The sequence below is a fragment of the Malaya genurostris genome, chromosome 1 (genome assembly GCF_030247185.1).
Source record: "Malaya genurostris strain Urasoe2022 chromosome 1, Malgen_1.1, whole genome shotgun sequence".
NCBI lineage: Eukaryota > Metazoa > Arthropoda > Insecta > Diptera > Culicidae > Malaya > Malaya genurostris.
The window spans coordinates 111,895,679-111,910,646 of record NC_080570.1 but is presented as its reverse complement, the minus strand read 5'-3'; the positions used below and the strand labels follow the sequence as shown (position 1 = coordinate 111,910,646).

General features: G+C 38.3%; 1 protein-coding gene across 1 annotated transcript in view; it reads right to left on the bottom strand.

Moving 5' to 3' along the window:
- Positions 1-11,007: 11,007 nt before the first annotated feature.
- Positions 11,008-14,968, bottom strand: part of LOC131425421 (proton channel OtopLc-like) — a 16,626-nt gene continuing 12,665 nt past the window's right edge. The window contains exons 2-4 of the mRNA XM_058587325.1: positions 11,927-13,356; positions 11,430-11,861; positions 11,008-11,356 (exon numbers count right to left, since the gene is read on the bottom strand). Of these exons, the coding sequence (XP_058443308.1) occupies positions 11,215-11,356; positions 11,430-11,861; positions 11,927-13,356 (2,004 nt within the window). The 3' untranslated portion in view covers positions 11,008-11,214. The remainder of the gene's footprint in view (positions 11,357-11,429; positions 11,862-11,926; positions 13,357-14,968) is intronic.

The window sequence follows — 14,968 nt, the reverse complement described above, 5'->3', positions numbered from 1 at the left end:
CCAGCTCTCGGGCTGCTCTGATCAATAAACGAAAACGGTATAAGTTTCGTGAAAAAGGCTTGCTTGATAAAACTACCCTGGGTCAGTTTCAGTTTTTTCAAGCGAAGACAAAATAAGTGATGATATTCCAAATTTGCATGGAGAACTCGTCATTACTGCACCTTACACGTTCATCAAAATGACATTACTTTTTAGTAATGACACTTTTAATGATCGTGTAAGGGCCGCCATACAGACACACACAGACATTTGCTCGACGAACTGAGCAAATGTCTCTGTGTGTGTATGTGTGTCTGTCTGTATATGTGTGCATATGTGTGTGTATGTAACAAAAATTTGCACTCGATTTTCACGGAGATGGCTGGACTGATTTTCATAAACTTAGATTCAAATGAAAGGATTTTTGGTCCCATAGAGTGTTATTGAATTTTACCCGGGTCGGACTTCCGGTTCGGGAGTAAAGGGGTAGAATGTGCAAAAAAAAAAATGAATAAAAAGGGCACTAGATTTTCTCATTCTCAGAAACTGCTCAACCAATTCTCTACAACTAAGATTTAAATTGAAGCTATTAGGTTTGCTATTGAATCAGGATCCGAGTTCCAGTTCGGGAGTTACGGGGTAAAATGTTCAAAATGAACCAAAAGCGTGCAATCGATTTTTTCAGAAACCGCTCATCAGATTTTCATTAGCGTAGGTTCAAATGAAAGGCCTTATAACCCCATATAATCCTACCAAAATTTATCCGGATACGACTCCCGGTTCCGGATCTACAGACTGGTAGGTATAAAAATTTCATTTTCAGGAACCTGTTTTTATACATGACACAGTTAGTTGATGACCAAATACATTGATTTTGGGTAAACCGGATCTTCATTCCAGATTCCGCAAGTATCGCAAGTATCCAAACCAGACATCACTGCAATTTATTAGAAACGGCTAAACCGGTTTTCATAATCTTAGATTCGAATGAAAAGTCTCTTGGTCCCATTGCCTGGCATTGAATATTAACCAGATCGAACTTTCGTAAGCTCGAGAGTAATAGGGTACAATGTGCAATGGAGATGGAGCGTCTTTCCGAGATTTTCCCGCTCATAGAGTGTTAAATATTTGATCGTGAATATCTCTTTTGTATATAACTGACTTTTGAACTGAGGCCCGTAGGGCCGAGTGTCATATACTATTCGACTAAGTTCGTTGAGTAGCAAAATGGCTGTGTGTGTATGTGGCAATGTAACGTTTTCTTGCTCTAACTTTTCTCTGAGATGGCTAAACCGATTTTCACAAGCTTGAATCCAGTCTTATGATCCCATACAAAATTTAAATTTTTTTTGGATAGGACATCCCGTTTCGGAGTTATGGAGTGATATGTGCAAAAAAATGAAAATTTGTGTACTAATTTTTCTCAAAGATGGCGTGACCGATTTTTACAAATTTGGATTTAAATTAAAGGTCTTATGATTATATACAAAACTTCTGAATTTCATCTGGATCCAATGACCGATTCCGGAATTATAGGGTAAAGTATGTTAAATATTTTATACCATCACTTAAAGAAGTGAAATTTCTAAATAGGCCTCAAAACTGCTCCAATCGGTAATCATTATCAGTAGACGTCCAAACAAAGAAATTCCGTTTACTCTTACAAGAATCTAAGAAAATTATTTTGAAGAATACCACAGTATTATATATGATAGTATCATTGATATGAGAAAGGCATCATTACACCACTAGGTGGATAAAAATTGATTTTTATTCTAGGTAAAACAGGTAAGAAACGCATAGGAAAAACGATGCTGAGAAAGTGACAGTAGAAAAAATTCAATTTGGGATGACAGCAGTAAGTTAGTTGAGAATTATTCAATAAAATTATTTTTTTAGGGGTTAGCCTACGTTTGTGCTTAGGGCATATAACCGTTTTTACTGTTCTTTACGTTTCGTCTTAGACTCGTCAGTGCAGAGCAGTTCAAATCGTCTGCTTAACGGTTTAAATTGAACTGTTTGCAATAAGCAGTTCAATTTGAACAACTCTGCACTGACGAATCTGAGACGAAACGTAAAGAACAGTAAAAACGGTTATGTGCCCTAAGCACAAACATAGGCTAACCCCTAAATGACCATACCTGCATCGGCCAGAATAAGCCGAAAACAACGTTTTCATTCGGCACGTCAGGAAAGACGTGGTACTTCGGTACCAAATATATAAGTGTTTTGCAAATAGCATTAACTTTACGTCTGCTTAGCGGTTCAAGTTAAACTGTTTAAGTTTGCAATAAGCAGCTCAATTTGAACTGCTCTGCACTGACGAGTCTAAGACGAAACGTAAAGAACAGTAGTTTTATTTGTTTATTTGTCCCTAGGATCAGGAAAACCTAGAGCTCAAAATTCTTCTCTGAAATCGAACCTTTCATCATCGGCTAAAGATATATAGTATTTCAAGATTCACAAATAGCTGAGAATATAAGACTTGGTGGCACGAAAATTAATGTGAGGATGTTTTTGGTATATGTCAAACAGTTGAACTTGTTCACCTAATTAAAACCAACAAATGGAGTCTTTTAATTAATGAATGAACTGATCTCACAGGTAAAAAATCTCTGGCCATGATAGTTCGAGCATATAAGTGGAATGTTACGCTAGTCATTCATTATTTTTATAAAATTGTCACTAACTGTCACGGATACTACTGCCATTGCGCTACACAAACATTCAGTTGCAACGTTCTTTTGACGTAACTGTCTTAATATTTTTCTAATTAAATGTACTTGTCATTCGTTTGCGTTATGTTCTTCATATGTATGCAAGAACATAGCAAGTGAGGCTGAGCAAGTATGTCGAGATGTGTACAATTTTTTGAAATTTTTCAGACAATGACAAGCTAGATTCAAAGAATTGCAGTCTTTTAGTGATGCAACCTCCCTCAGTAATACGCTGGCTTAAACAAGATGGAGTGATTACACGAATGTTAGATCGGTATGATGTTCTGATGTTGCACGAATCTAATTCATAAAGCAATACAGTTCTTAACTAACATAATGAATTTCTATATTTCACTGGCAAATCAAATTTAGGTTCGTATTCATCTCGAAGAGCCGGGAAAGTTACTGCTAAACAGTAAAGCTAAGCAACATTCAAGAATGACTGCTTCTCTTGGAAAATCATCAATTGCAATCGAATAAGCAAGTTATTTGAATATATTTTGATTTCTTTAATTACATTTTCAAACTACAATCAAGCTATCAAAATGGACTTTGATCTTAATATTTCAAACGAACAAGTGAAATAACAAAGTGTACTTTTTACGTTTCGCCTTCAAATCATCAGTGCGTCAGCAGTTTATGTTGAACTGCCAACGCCACCTAACGGTTCAACATAAACCACTGAGCAGACGGAAAGTTAATGCTATTTGCAAATGACATGTCTTTACTAACGTGCCGACAGAAAACGAAACTAAGTGACGAAGTTTTGGTCGTCAACAGAACGTAGTTACCGCATGGGTACCAAAGTGCTAATTACACATAGCTAGTTTCACTTTTTACATTTCAGCTCGTCAATTGCAAATAACATTAACTTTACGTTTGTTCAGCGGTTTTTCTTGACCCGTTAGGTGGCGTTAGCAATTCAACATAAACTGCTGACGCACTGATAAGCCGAAGGCAAAACGTAAAATGTGAAACTAGTTATGTGCACTTAGCTCAAAACCAGTACCCATCTGACGATATCTAGTCCGTTTAATGAACAAAACAATTTACAAACATGAAATAGGTAGAATAACAAATTATATTTAACATGGATTTAACAATATTTCAGAACACTATTCAAAAGATATTTCAGAAAAAATTTAATATTCAGTAAGTGAATACAAAATTTTGTCTGTAATATCTTTTGAATAGTATTTTGAAATATAATTAGATCCATGTTAAATATAATTTGTTATTCTACCAATTCCATGTTTGAAAATTGTTTTGTTCATTAAACAGACCAGATATCGAATTCTTCGCGTTTCGCCCTCGGCTCATCAGTGCTTAAGCAGTTCAAATAGAACCGCCATCGCCTAACAGTTCAATTTGAACTTTGAACCGCTAAGCAGACGCAAAGTTCACACAATTTATGTGACCCTTTAAGGATATGGCACTAGATGCCATATCGTATCTGACGTCTCGAACGAAAACGAGTCACGACCGACTAGTGGCCACCCCAGAATTTTAATATTCAGGGGTTTTTAGTTTGTACAAAAACTACATATTTAGTTTCGATTTCTTCGCGTTTCGCCTTCGCCTCATCCGTGCTTAAGGCCTGAGGACAGTGGGTATCTTATAGATTTTAAATCTTCCTCCCTAGCTCCCTAAATTCCCTTTTGCGACTGTGTGTTTAGGAACCTTGTTGTGTAGATTTGATTTCTCTCCTCTCCTCTGCTTTTCCCGGGCACCACCACGAAACTAAAGCAAATAAAATGGCGGAGGCATTGAAACTGACTTTGTTTCACAGAAAAATAGAAGACTTCATTTTTATCGCGATAAAGTATGCAATTCCGAGCGTTCCAATTTTCAGCAGTTCTTCAGTTAGAATAAAATACAATACGAGCGGTAAACTCAATGAATAATTCTGAAAATTTCACAAAATATTCTCAACTAAATTTCTACGAGATTGTCAGGTGGGTTTTTCGATATTCATCACCGTTTCCCAGAAAATTTATTTTGAAACGGGAAAATAGCAAAAAAAACTACGTCTATAGCGTACTTTAGACTGAAGAACTGCTGAAAACTGCAACGCTTGGAATAACATAAATCTACTTGATCATCAAATATCTCGACTTTGAAAGCTTATATCTTACATCTACCGTGACGAAATCTAGATTTAGATACGATTAATACATAAAAACATATATGTTATCGCGATAAAAAATAAAATCTTATATTTTTCTGTGAAACACAGTCAGTTTCAATGCGTCCGCTTTAGGGCTGAGGCCAGTAAGTCGTGTATAACCATGTGCCTCGCTCTGCGTATTACATTTCTCTCCATGCTCTCTCGCATATGTGAAAAATGACTCTCGATGGGCCGAATGGCCAGGAAAGTTTCAACATTTTCGGTTACAAGTTTGACTACATCACATAAAATCCAATAAAGCTACCGCTTGTTTGGCAACCTTGCTGAGCCGATTTTATTTCTATATCATTTTTCGTTACGTTACCAGGAAACTGGAGCAAAAAAAATGGCGCGTGCATAGAAATCGACTTACCTTCACAAAAATAACATTCGCTTCATTTTTATCGCGACAACACCTATGTTTTTATGCACTAATCGCATCTAAATTAAATTATCTAGACATTGTCATGATAGATTTTTTGATCCATGCTTTTGAAGGCGAGATATTCAATGAACAAGTTGAAATTTGCCGTTTTCAGCTATGCAATTCTTCTTTCAGAAAAAAGACTTTCCCGACCACTAAGGATAATGAATCATCCTGAAGTTTTCACAGACTAATTTTCTAAGAGATTGTCGGTTGCGTTTTTTTTTATATTCGTCACCGTTTCTGAGAAAATCAGATTTGAAGCGTGAAAATCCTCTAAAACACCCTAAAACACACTGGTTTCAGACCTTAATTTCCCGGTGGTGTCTGGGGAGAGAAGAGGAGAGGAGAAAAATCAACTCTACTCAACAGGGTTCTTAAACACACAGACGCAAAGGGAATCTAGGGAGTTAGGGAAGAAGATTCAAAATCTATACGCCTAAATGAAAAATACAGAAGTTCTACGGAAATCGATATTGTAATAAATCAGTTTGGAATCGATCGGCACTGTGAGCAGATGTGTTGCGGGTCGTTCGCAAAGCCAGTTTCGTTTCAAACAAAAGCGATTGCGTCATCAAGTTGGTGGTCGTTTGTATTGGAGAAAAAGAAAACGAAAAGTGGACAACGATGGGGAACATCATACTAAATCAGTCGTTCTAACGGCTCTAAGTGTTGTCTAAATAATTATGCAGATTACTTCTTTGCACCGACTAGTGGCCACCCCAGAATTTTAATATTCAGGGGTTTTTAGTTTGTACAAAAACTACATATTTAGTTTCGATTTCTTCGCGTTTCGCCTTCGCCTCATCCGTGCTTAAGGCCTGAGGACAGTGGGTATCTTATAGATTTTAAATCTTCCTCCCTAGCTCCCTAAATTCCCTTTTGCGACTGTGTGTTTAGGAACCTTGTTGTGTAGATTTGATTTCTCTCCTCTCCTCTGCTTTTCCCGGGCACCACCACGAAACTAAAGCAAATAAAATGGCGGAGGCATTGAAACTGACTTTGTTTCACAGAAAAATAGAAGACTTCATTTTTATCGCGATAAAGTATGCAATTCCGAGCGTTCCAATTTTCAGCAGTTCTTCAGTTAGAATAAAATACAATACGAGCGGTAAACTCAATGAATAATTCTGAAAATTTCACAAAATATTCTCAACTAAATTTCTACGAGATTGTCAGGTGGGTTTTTCGATATTCATCACCGTTTCCCAGAAAATTTATTTTGAAACGGGAAAATAGCAAAAAAAAACTACGTCTATAGCGTACTTTAGACTGAAGAACTGCTGAAAACTGCAACGCTTGGAATAACATAAATCTACTTGATCATCAAATATCTCGACTTTGAAAGCTTATATCTTACATCTACCGTGACGAAATCTAGATTTAGATACGATTAATACATAAAAACATATATGTTATCGCGATAAAAAATAAAATCTTATATTTTTCTGTGAAACACAGTCAGTTTCAATGCGTCCGCTTTAGGGCTGAGGCCAGTAGGTCGTGTATAACCATGTGCCTCGCTCTGCGTATTACATTTCTCTCCATGCTCTCTCGCATATGTGAAAAATGACTCTCGATGGGCCGAATGGCCAGGAAAGTTTCAACATTTTCGGTTACAAGTTTGACTACATCACATAAAATCCAATAAAGCTACCGCTTGTTTGGCAACCTTGCTGAGCCGATTTTATTTCTATATCATTTTTCGTTTCGTTACCAGGAAACTAGAGCAAAAAAAATGGCGCGTGCATAGAAATCGACTTACCTTCACAAAAATAACATTCGCTTCATTTTTATCGCGACAACACCTATGTTTTTATGCACTAATCGCATCTAAATTAAATTATCTAGACATTGTCATGATAGATTTTTTGATCCATGCTTTTGAAGGCGAGATATTCAATGAACAAGTTGAAATTTGCCGTTTTCAGCTATGCAATTCTTCTTTCAGAAAAAAGACTTTCCCGACCACTAAGGATAATGAATCATCCTGAAGTTTTCACAGACTAATTTTCTAAGAGATTGTCGGTTGCGTTTTTTTTTATATTCGTCACCGTTTCTGAGAAAATCAGATTTGAAGCGTGAAAATCCTCTAAAACACCCTAAAACACACTGGTTTCAGACCTTAATTTCCCGGTGGTGTCTGGGGAGAGAAGAGGAGAGGAGAAAAATCAACTCTACTCAACAGGGTTCTTAAACACACAGACGCAAAGGGAATCTAGGGAGTTAGGGAAGAAGATTCAAAATCTATACGCCTAAATGAAAAATACAGAAGTTCTACGGAAATCGATATTGTAATAAATCAGTTTGGAATCGATCGGCACTGTGAGCAGATGTGTTGCGGGTCGTTCGCAAAGCCAGTTTCGTTTCAAACAAAAGCGATTGCGTCATCAAGTTGGTGGTCGTTTGTATTGGAGAAAAAGAAAACGAAAAGTGGACAACGATGGGGAACATCATACTAAATCAGTCGTTCTAACGGCTCTAAGTGTTGTCTAAATAATTATGCAGATTACTTCTTTGCAAATCGAAAGAAAAAATCATCAGTTTAGCGAAAATATTTATGTAATGATTTCTTCTAGGTCAAGGCTTAAACATACAAATGTGTTTGACTGGCGCCCTGCTTCCTGGAACACAAACGTAATTATCCGTAACGAAATAGTCCTCTCCAGGACTCCAAAACCACTGACGGTTCTTTTCAGGATCCTAGAAGAATTAAAAGATAACTTTTTTGGTCATTTGTTACTATTAAAATATTTATATCACGTTCACGGCTAAAAGCAACAAATGATTAAAAAAAAGCCATCTTTTAATTCAAGCAACAAAAGTGATCGTATACGATCTCAGTAGGACCCAGAAAGTAAGTAAGGAACTTATTTAGAAAACTAACTTAAACTGCCATCTTCATTCCTAGAATCTTCCGAAACCAAATGGTATTTTTCTGGACTACAGAATCCTAAACGGTCAAACGGTATCAAATCAGGTAATATCTATACATATCTCGAATGCAGTCCTAACACATGGATCAATAAGTCCCGAGACTAACAATGGAAACAACATTTTTTTGCAAATTTTTTTTTCTATTCATCAACATAATCACCTTTTAGGGTGATACAATGGTTCCAACGTTTTTTTTTTCGATAAACTGCTTTCTGAATCATCGACTCGTTGCTGATTTTGTTCCATCGAAAGCAATCGCGGCACCCACTTGGAAAAAACCTTTTTCATGCTCAATTTTTCATGAAGGATATCTAATACACTTCCATATGATATCTGTGTCATCTCAGCAATCTCACGGAGCTTCACTTTACGATCTTTCATTATAATTTTTGTCACTTCACTCACATTTTCCGGTGTAACGGCTTCCACAGGTCTACCCGAGCGTTCCGCGTCATTTGTGTCGGTACGACCACGTTTAACCACCGACAAATCGTTGCTTTTGATGGACAAGAGTCCGGATAACATTTTTCAATCCATTGATTCGCTTGCACGGTGTTTTTACCCATTAAAAAACAATGTTTTATCAAAACACGAAACTCGTTTTTTTCCATTTTTTAACAAACTACAAAACGACTTTACTCCAACCTCGATAACTCAGCTGTTTCTGGTCGGATCGACTTAAAATGTTGACCCGTTTCAAGAAAAGGTTAGTACTCTAGAAAGACGTGGTTACTGGTTTACTACGAGCGCCATCTCTGCTTTAGTCTCGAGACTTATTGATCCATGTGTTACATCAATCTCACGGTTATGTCTCTGGGATTACCTACTACAAGTTTTTTCGGTATGAACAAACATATCGCTTCCGTAGCTTCAGAGGATCCCACGACCGTTAACTCAAATTGGTATACCACCATTTGTTTGCCTGAAGTTTTTCGTGAAATAAAGGAAACCAACGCAAGACGCAAAATCAGTTTTAATCACGATAATGCAAGCTCTCACATCACACATCGGCTCAAACAACCGAATATTTGAGCACCCAAAACTTCGATTTTATGGACAACCCGCCGTATAGTCCTGGTTTGGCACCTAACGACTTCTATTTGTTCCCTTTCGTGAAAAAAAACTGCAACGATTCAATACTCCTGAAGAAGCTGTTGACGCGCTGAAAAAATATATTTTGGGGGTAGCTGAAGAATAGTGGAAAAAGGCAGGTGGGTAATGTCAGAGACATAACTGGATGTCGTGAATACGAAAACAACTGACATGTTCCTTAACACTTCCGAATATCAATTAGTTGATCAATTGTATGAATTATGCAAGCATTCCCCTTTTCCACATTTTTCGCAAAAACAAAGAAGGCTTCACTTGATCTCGATTACTGTGAATTTCACACAGCGAAAAGTGCACAAATCTAACCAAACTGTTCTAGATTTGCAATAAACTGAGGATATTTCCCTTCGATTTGCGAACAAAAAATCCTAATAGTTCTTTAGAAAACTTTTAGAGCCATTAGAACGGCTGATTTTGTGTAATGCTCTCCACCGTTGCTTTTTCACCAATGCAAATGACTGACAGCTGTGACGTAATCGCTCTTGTCGGATGCAAAACTAGCTTTGCAAACGACACAAAATACATCTGCTCGCAGTGGCGATAGAATCCAAACTGATCCAATTTTTGTTGAGAGGCTTGTTTTTACCTGATTTCGTTTGTAGCTTTTTCACTAATGGGCGGTCCTAACAGCTATAAAAATAGCCGCATATAGAATTTTAATTTCGATATTTCATTTCGGATTTGCATTTCATTGAAAGAAATTATCCGGATGCTGTACGGGATTCATTCCTGCCTTTCAGAAGGACCAAATTGTGGAACTCACTACGATATTAAACACTGCCCGGAACATTTTCTCGAACGCGTTCTGATTGGCTGGTGTTAACATGGGTCAAATGAGACAGGTTTTTCAATAGTGTACTATTGAAAAACTTCAATGCTTTTGCTATACACGTTTAAGTTGAAAAATTTCGATTCTATTGGTTTAGATTATATAAATCCTTTCACAGATCACTGAGCTATGAGCTTAAAAAATACGAGAAAGGCAAACGCACCTTCCGAATTATCCTCTTTGATACTCGTTTTTACCAAACATTGCAGAAAAGTTTAATTTTGAATTGTTTGAGATTATGTCACACAACTGAATATTTTATCATAAAATTATGATCATATTTCCGATGGCGTGTAGCAAAAATTATCTTGATTCGTTAGATACAACAAGAGATATTCACGATCAAAAACTTATCACTCTCTCAGAGGGTAAATTTTGAGAAGGCACCCCATAGTGAAGTAAGTCGTATTCACTACAAAAATGTTATAAAACAATTTTCAAGCGTATGTAAAATGCTATTGATTGTCTGCGGGAATATTTTGAAAAACAATGAAACCATTTCCGATTAAATCTAATACTGTTTTCATTTTTAGGTTTTCGCACTCTCGAATTCGATTCGATTCGATCGAAATATTTCAATTCGATGGAAATAGGGAATAGGAGAGATAAACACCTCAATTTCGAAATAAGTTTTCAGTTCAACAGTACATGCGTCAGACTTTAAATTTTCAGCAGTTATGACGTTTCTTCGTGCGATACAACAAAATAGGCGACGTTGAATAGCAGCGACTAATCTTGTAACATAAATCACAATCGCCCGGCGACGATGATCGACGTAATTCTTGAATCAACTCATTCGAACCGATTCCGATGGCCGGTGTGATATTGATTTATCATGCGTTGGTTGTTTGCCGACGTATTATTGTTGTCAATACTAGTGCATTTATCAGTACATATATCGGTACGGAGATAGTCGATCTAACTTTTGCTATCGCGATTAACGTTCGTTATCTATTTTCGGTTATGCTTTCGTCCAGTATTTTACTTCTAACCAGCAGAAATTTAATATCATTCGAGGTTCCTCGAAGCCTAATCTACCTTCCCGCGGACGTCAGTGAGCGAACTCTCCCGGTTCGTATGAGTGCCGCCAAATATCCACCAGGCAAACCGATGCGTGAAACCGGTAGAACATGATAAGCGGCAGCGATAAGTGATTAAGTATGGACCACAGCACGTCTCCGTAATACTCATATCTGGGGATTAGAATCAAAATACATTTCTGCAAAATTTTTTCTGAACGGCTTATGACTAACTCAAACAACTTACCGCTCATCACCGAAGTCGCCCGTTTTAACGGAAAATGATAAATAAATCCAAAGAGCAACATTGGCTATCGTCAGAAAGGTTACCAACTCTTTGCCGGGTTTTTCTTTTCTCAATTCCGGAGCATTCGAACACCTCCGCAAAGCATCGATAATCCACGGTGTCTGAATAAGAATTTGAAGCAACTGAGTGAAGATTATGAATCCGTTCAGAATCGATTGGTTCTCGAAGGCCGGTATCATGCTAAAAAATGTTTCCGAAAAGAAAGCTGGAATTGCGATAAACAGCAGTACGTCATCCAGGCGGGATATCGGATGTTGATTGATGTCCAACTTTGACGTTTGAAAATAGGCCAGAATCGCAGCGAGTGTCATAATTCCGAGAACCGTCACCTCGAATATAGAATCAACAAGAACGCCTACATCTCGGTAGTCGCTGGAAATAAATACATAAAAAATCATTATCTTCGAATGGATATCTGATGATAAAAATCATCTTACTCATCTCTGGCAGCAATGTGAAATAAAATTATGACAACGATGGTAGCCACAACCAAAATCAAACCAGCAAATAAACCGCGACTGGTAGCATGACAGTCGCCATAAACGATCATTTTTCCTTTCACCTCCGCTTCGTGATCGATTGACTTGTTCTGTGCATCCGAACAAACACTGTCACCATCCTCATGACCACTATGTGAGCTACCATGGCCGTGTCCATGTCCTTTAACGGAATGTTTCTTCGGACAACGATTAATGTTAGCATAAATCATGTAGAGTAGCCCGACTATCAGAATGTTGAATTCTATTACAAATGGATATAGGTAAGGTGAAAACGTTGTCAGGATTGCATTGAGATCCTCCGGACCAGGACATATGACCAGAGCTAAGCCCACTGCAGTCGGATCTCCTGGAGCAGGAGTTTTGTAGGATTCTTTTATTCGAATCGCAAGATGAGTTTCTCTTACAATCGTGTAAATCCAGAAAGCAAGTGCCGTCCCGATCGCGTGCATCAATCCAAACCGTGCCAATCCCCGATAATGGTTTATCACCACGTTGGCATACTTCCAGAAAAAGAATACCAAGAAAAGGCAGTAACAAAGGAACAATACTTCCAAAGCGATGGTGGTGTTCGAGGCACAAGCCGCCCATTTGCCGTCGGTGCTGTTCATCAGAATACCCTGGTAGGAAAGCAACAGAACCGAATGGATCAACAGTCCGAAACAGAACCAGGTAGCTCCCAGCTTCAAATATATGAACTCTCCATGTCTACCACTCACAAAACAATAGTTATGCGGTATTGGATCCAGCTTCGGCAGTTCCCAATCCCGTGGGGCGCTCCTCTGCGGAGCGCTGGGATTCAGTGCCAGCGGTCCGTTGTTGAATTGCGCCGCAGTTTTATTCATCATCTCTTCGTACGCTTGCTGTCGTCGTTCCAATTCTTCGATTGCTCGATGAGTCCTCACCACGTGCATTCTGACATCAAAGTACAGAAACACGAAGTAAACAATACCAACCGAAACCATGTATAATCCAAACACTTCCGCCAGCGGATAGCGTGCGTTATTTTCGACGGCATCCGTCACGAAGACAATCAAACCGAACACTATCAGAAATAGCGTGTAGATGATGGCCGTCACTACTGCTAGATAACGACGGGTAAATTTGGACTTTTCCTCTCGCGTCGACGGCGGTGGTATCAGGTGGTCATCTGCCGCCGTTGATCCGAAGGATTTGTGCGAATGACCACCGATTGAAGCTTGATAGGACAGCGCCCGTTGCAGCACCGGTGGTTTGTTGTTGGCCACGAATGAGACCGGTCGTTTTCGGAACGCCACAACGGGAGTGTGATTCGGATCGAAGGAATCCTCGTTAGCTTCGTCGTCTACCTCTGCGGCAGTAGAGGAAGGAATCGCAGCAGTGATGATGGCCTGCAAGATAAAGAAAAGGGTGTATCTGTGTAGGTATTTGTCGAAAACTGTACGGAACAATTTTTTAATCTATCGCTGGTTTTATCTATTGTCTTAATGCATCTAGTGACGTCTTCCGGTGCTAGGTCATGCCGGCGTGGATTAAAATTATCAAGAATGGTCTTCTTTCGTGTTACCCGTGTTAGCTACTTTCAGAAATGTCAGCTGTATTTAACTGTTGACAGTTGCATATAGGCTTTGGCAAGATGTAACCGACAAATATATTGAAATTTGGGGAAAAACCAAGTTTATCACTTCACCCATTTGCTATCAACATTAAAGTGATTTTTTCGTTTATTTCACTCAAGTAGTAAGGTTAATTGTACTGTGCCGGTTTTGAACATTTCTGACATAGAATATAATTTTGATGTTGGAACAAATCGCAAGTGAAATCGTCATCCATACGTTCATCAATTCCAAAATGATGACATCGTTGTTATTGACAAAAAACCGCTTTGTTTAATACGTTTGAAAGTACGTACAGCGTTCGATCCTACGTTTGTAAAATAATACGATGATGTTTACCGACTGTTCGGCCACCAATGGAAATTGATCTTCAATGTCAACTTCTCTTTCTGAATAGCCTAGAGATCCGTGTAGTCCCGGTAGCGGTTCTCAAATGGCTAAGAATAACACTACGGTCCACCTATCCCGATGGTATAAGTCCACCAAACAAGTAAACCGTGTGGCATTCGGCGGTATAATTACAACCAAGAATTGATCCACAGGTTTCCTGTTCCATGTCGTAAAAAGCCACTAAAACGGGAGCTCGCAAGTCAAAGTGTATTTCCGTGCCGATGATTGAATGACAGCAGGAGCCTAAAAAGGCACTCGTAAACGGAACATTTGTGGGCTTTGCCCTTGCGGAGCTCGAAATCCCGTGTTACAGTAAGACTGATTAATTGAAGGCATAAACAGAAAATATATCTATTTTCTGCATATTTGTCGTAAAACCGGTCTTCGCCGAGCGATAACTTCATATTCTTCATATTATATGAATTCCAGTGAAGCTAAGCCATCACTATTAAATTGATTCCTATTTATTTGCTCTCAAACAATACTTAGTTTTTTTTCCATAAATACTTTTGTTTCATAGGCAATTTATATAAGTTTTTCTTCGCCGTGGCATCCACAATACATAGTACAGGGTGATTTTTTAAGAGCTTGAGAACTTTTTTAAACAATAAAACGCATAAAATTTGCAAAATCTCATCGGTTCTTTATTTTAAACGTTAGATTGGTACATGACATTTACTTTTTGAAGATAATTTCATTTAAATGTTGACCGCGGCTGCGTCTTAGGTGGTCCATTCGGAAAGTCCAATTTTGGGCAACTTTTTCGAGCATTTCGGCCGGAATAGCCCGAATTTCTTCGGAAATGTTGTCTTCCAAAGCTGGAATAGTTACTGGCTTATTTCTGTAGACTTTAGACTTGACGTAGCCCCACAAAAAATAGTCTAAAGGCGTCAAATCGCATGATCTTGGTGGCCAACTTACCGGTCCATTTCTTGAGATGAATTGTTCTCCGAAGTTTTCCCTCAAAATGGCCATAGAATCGCGAGCTGTGTGGCAT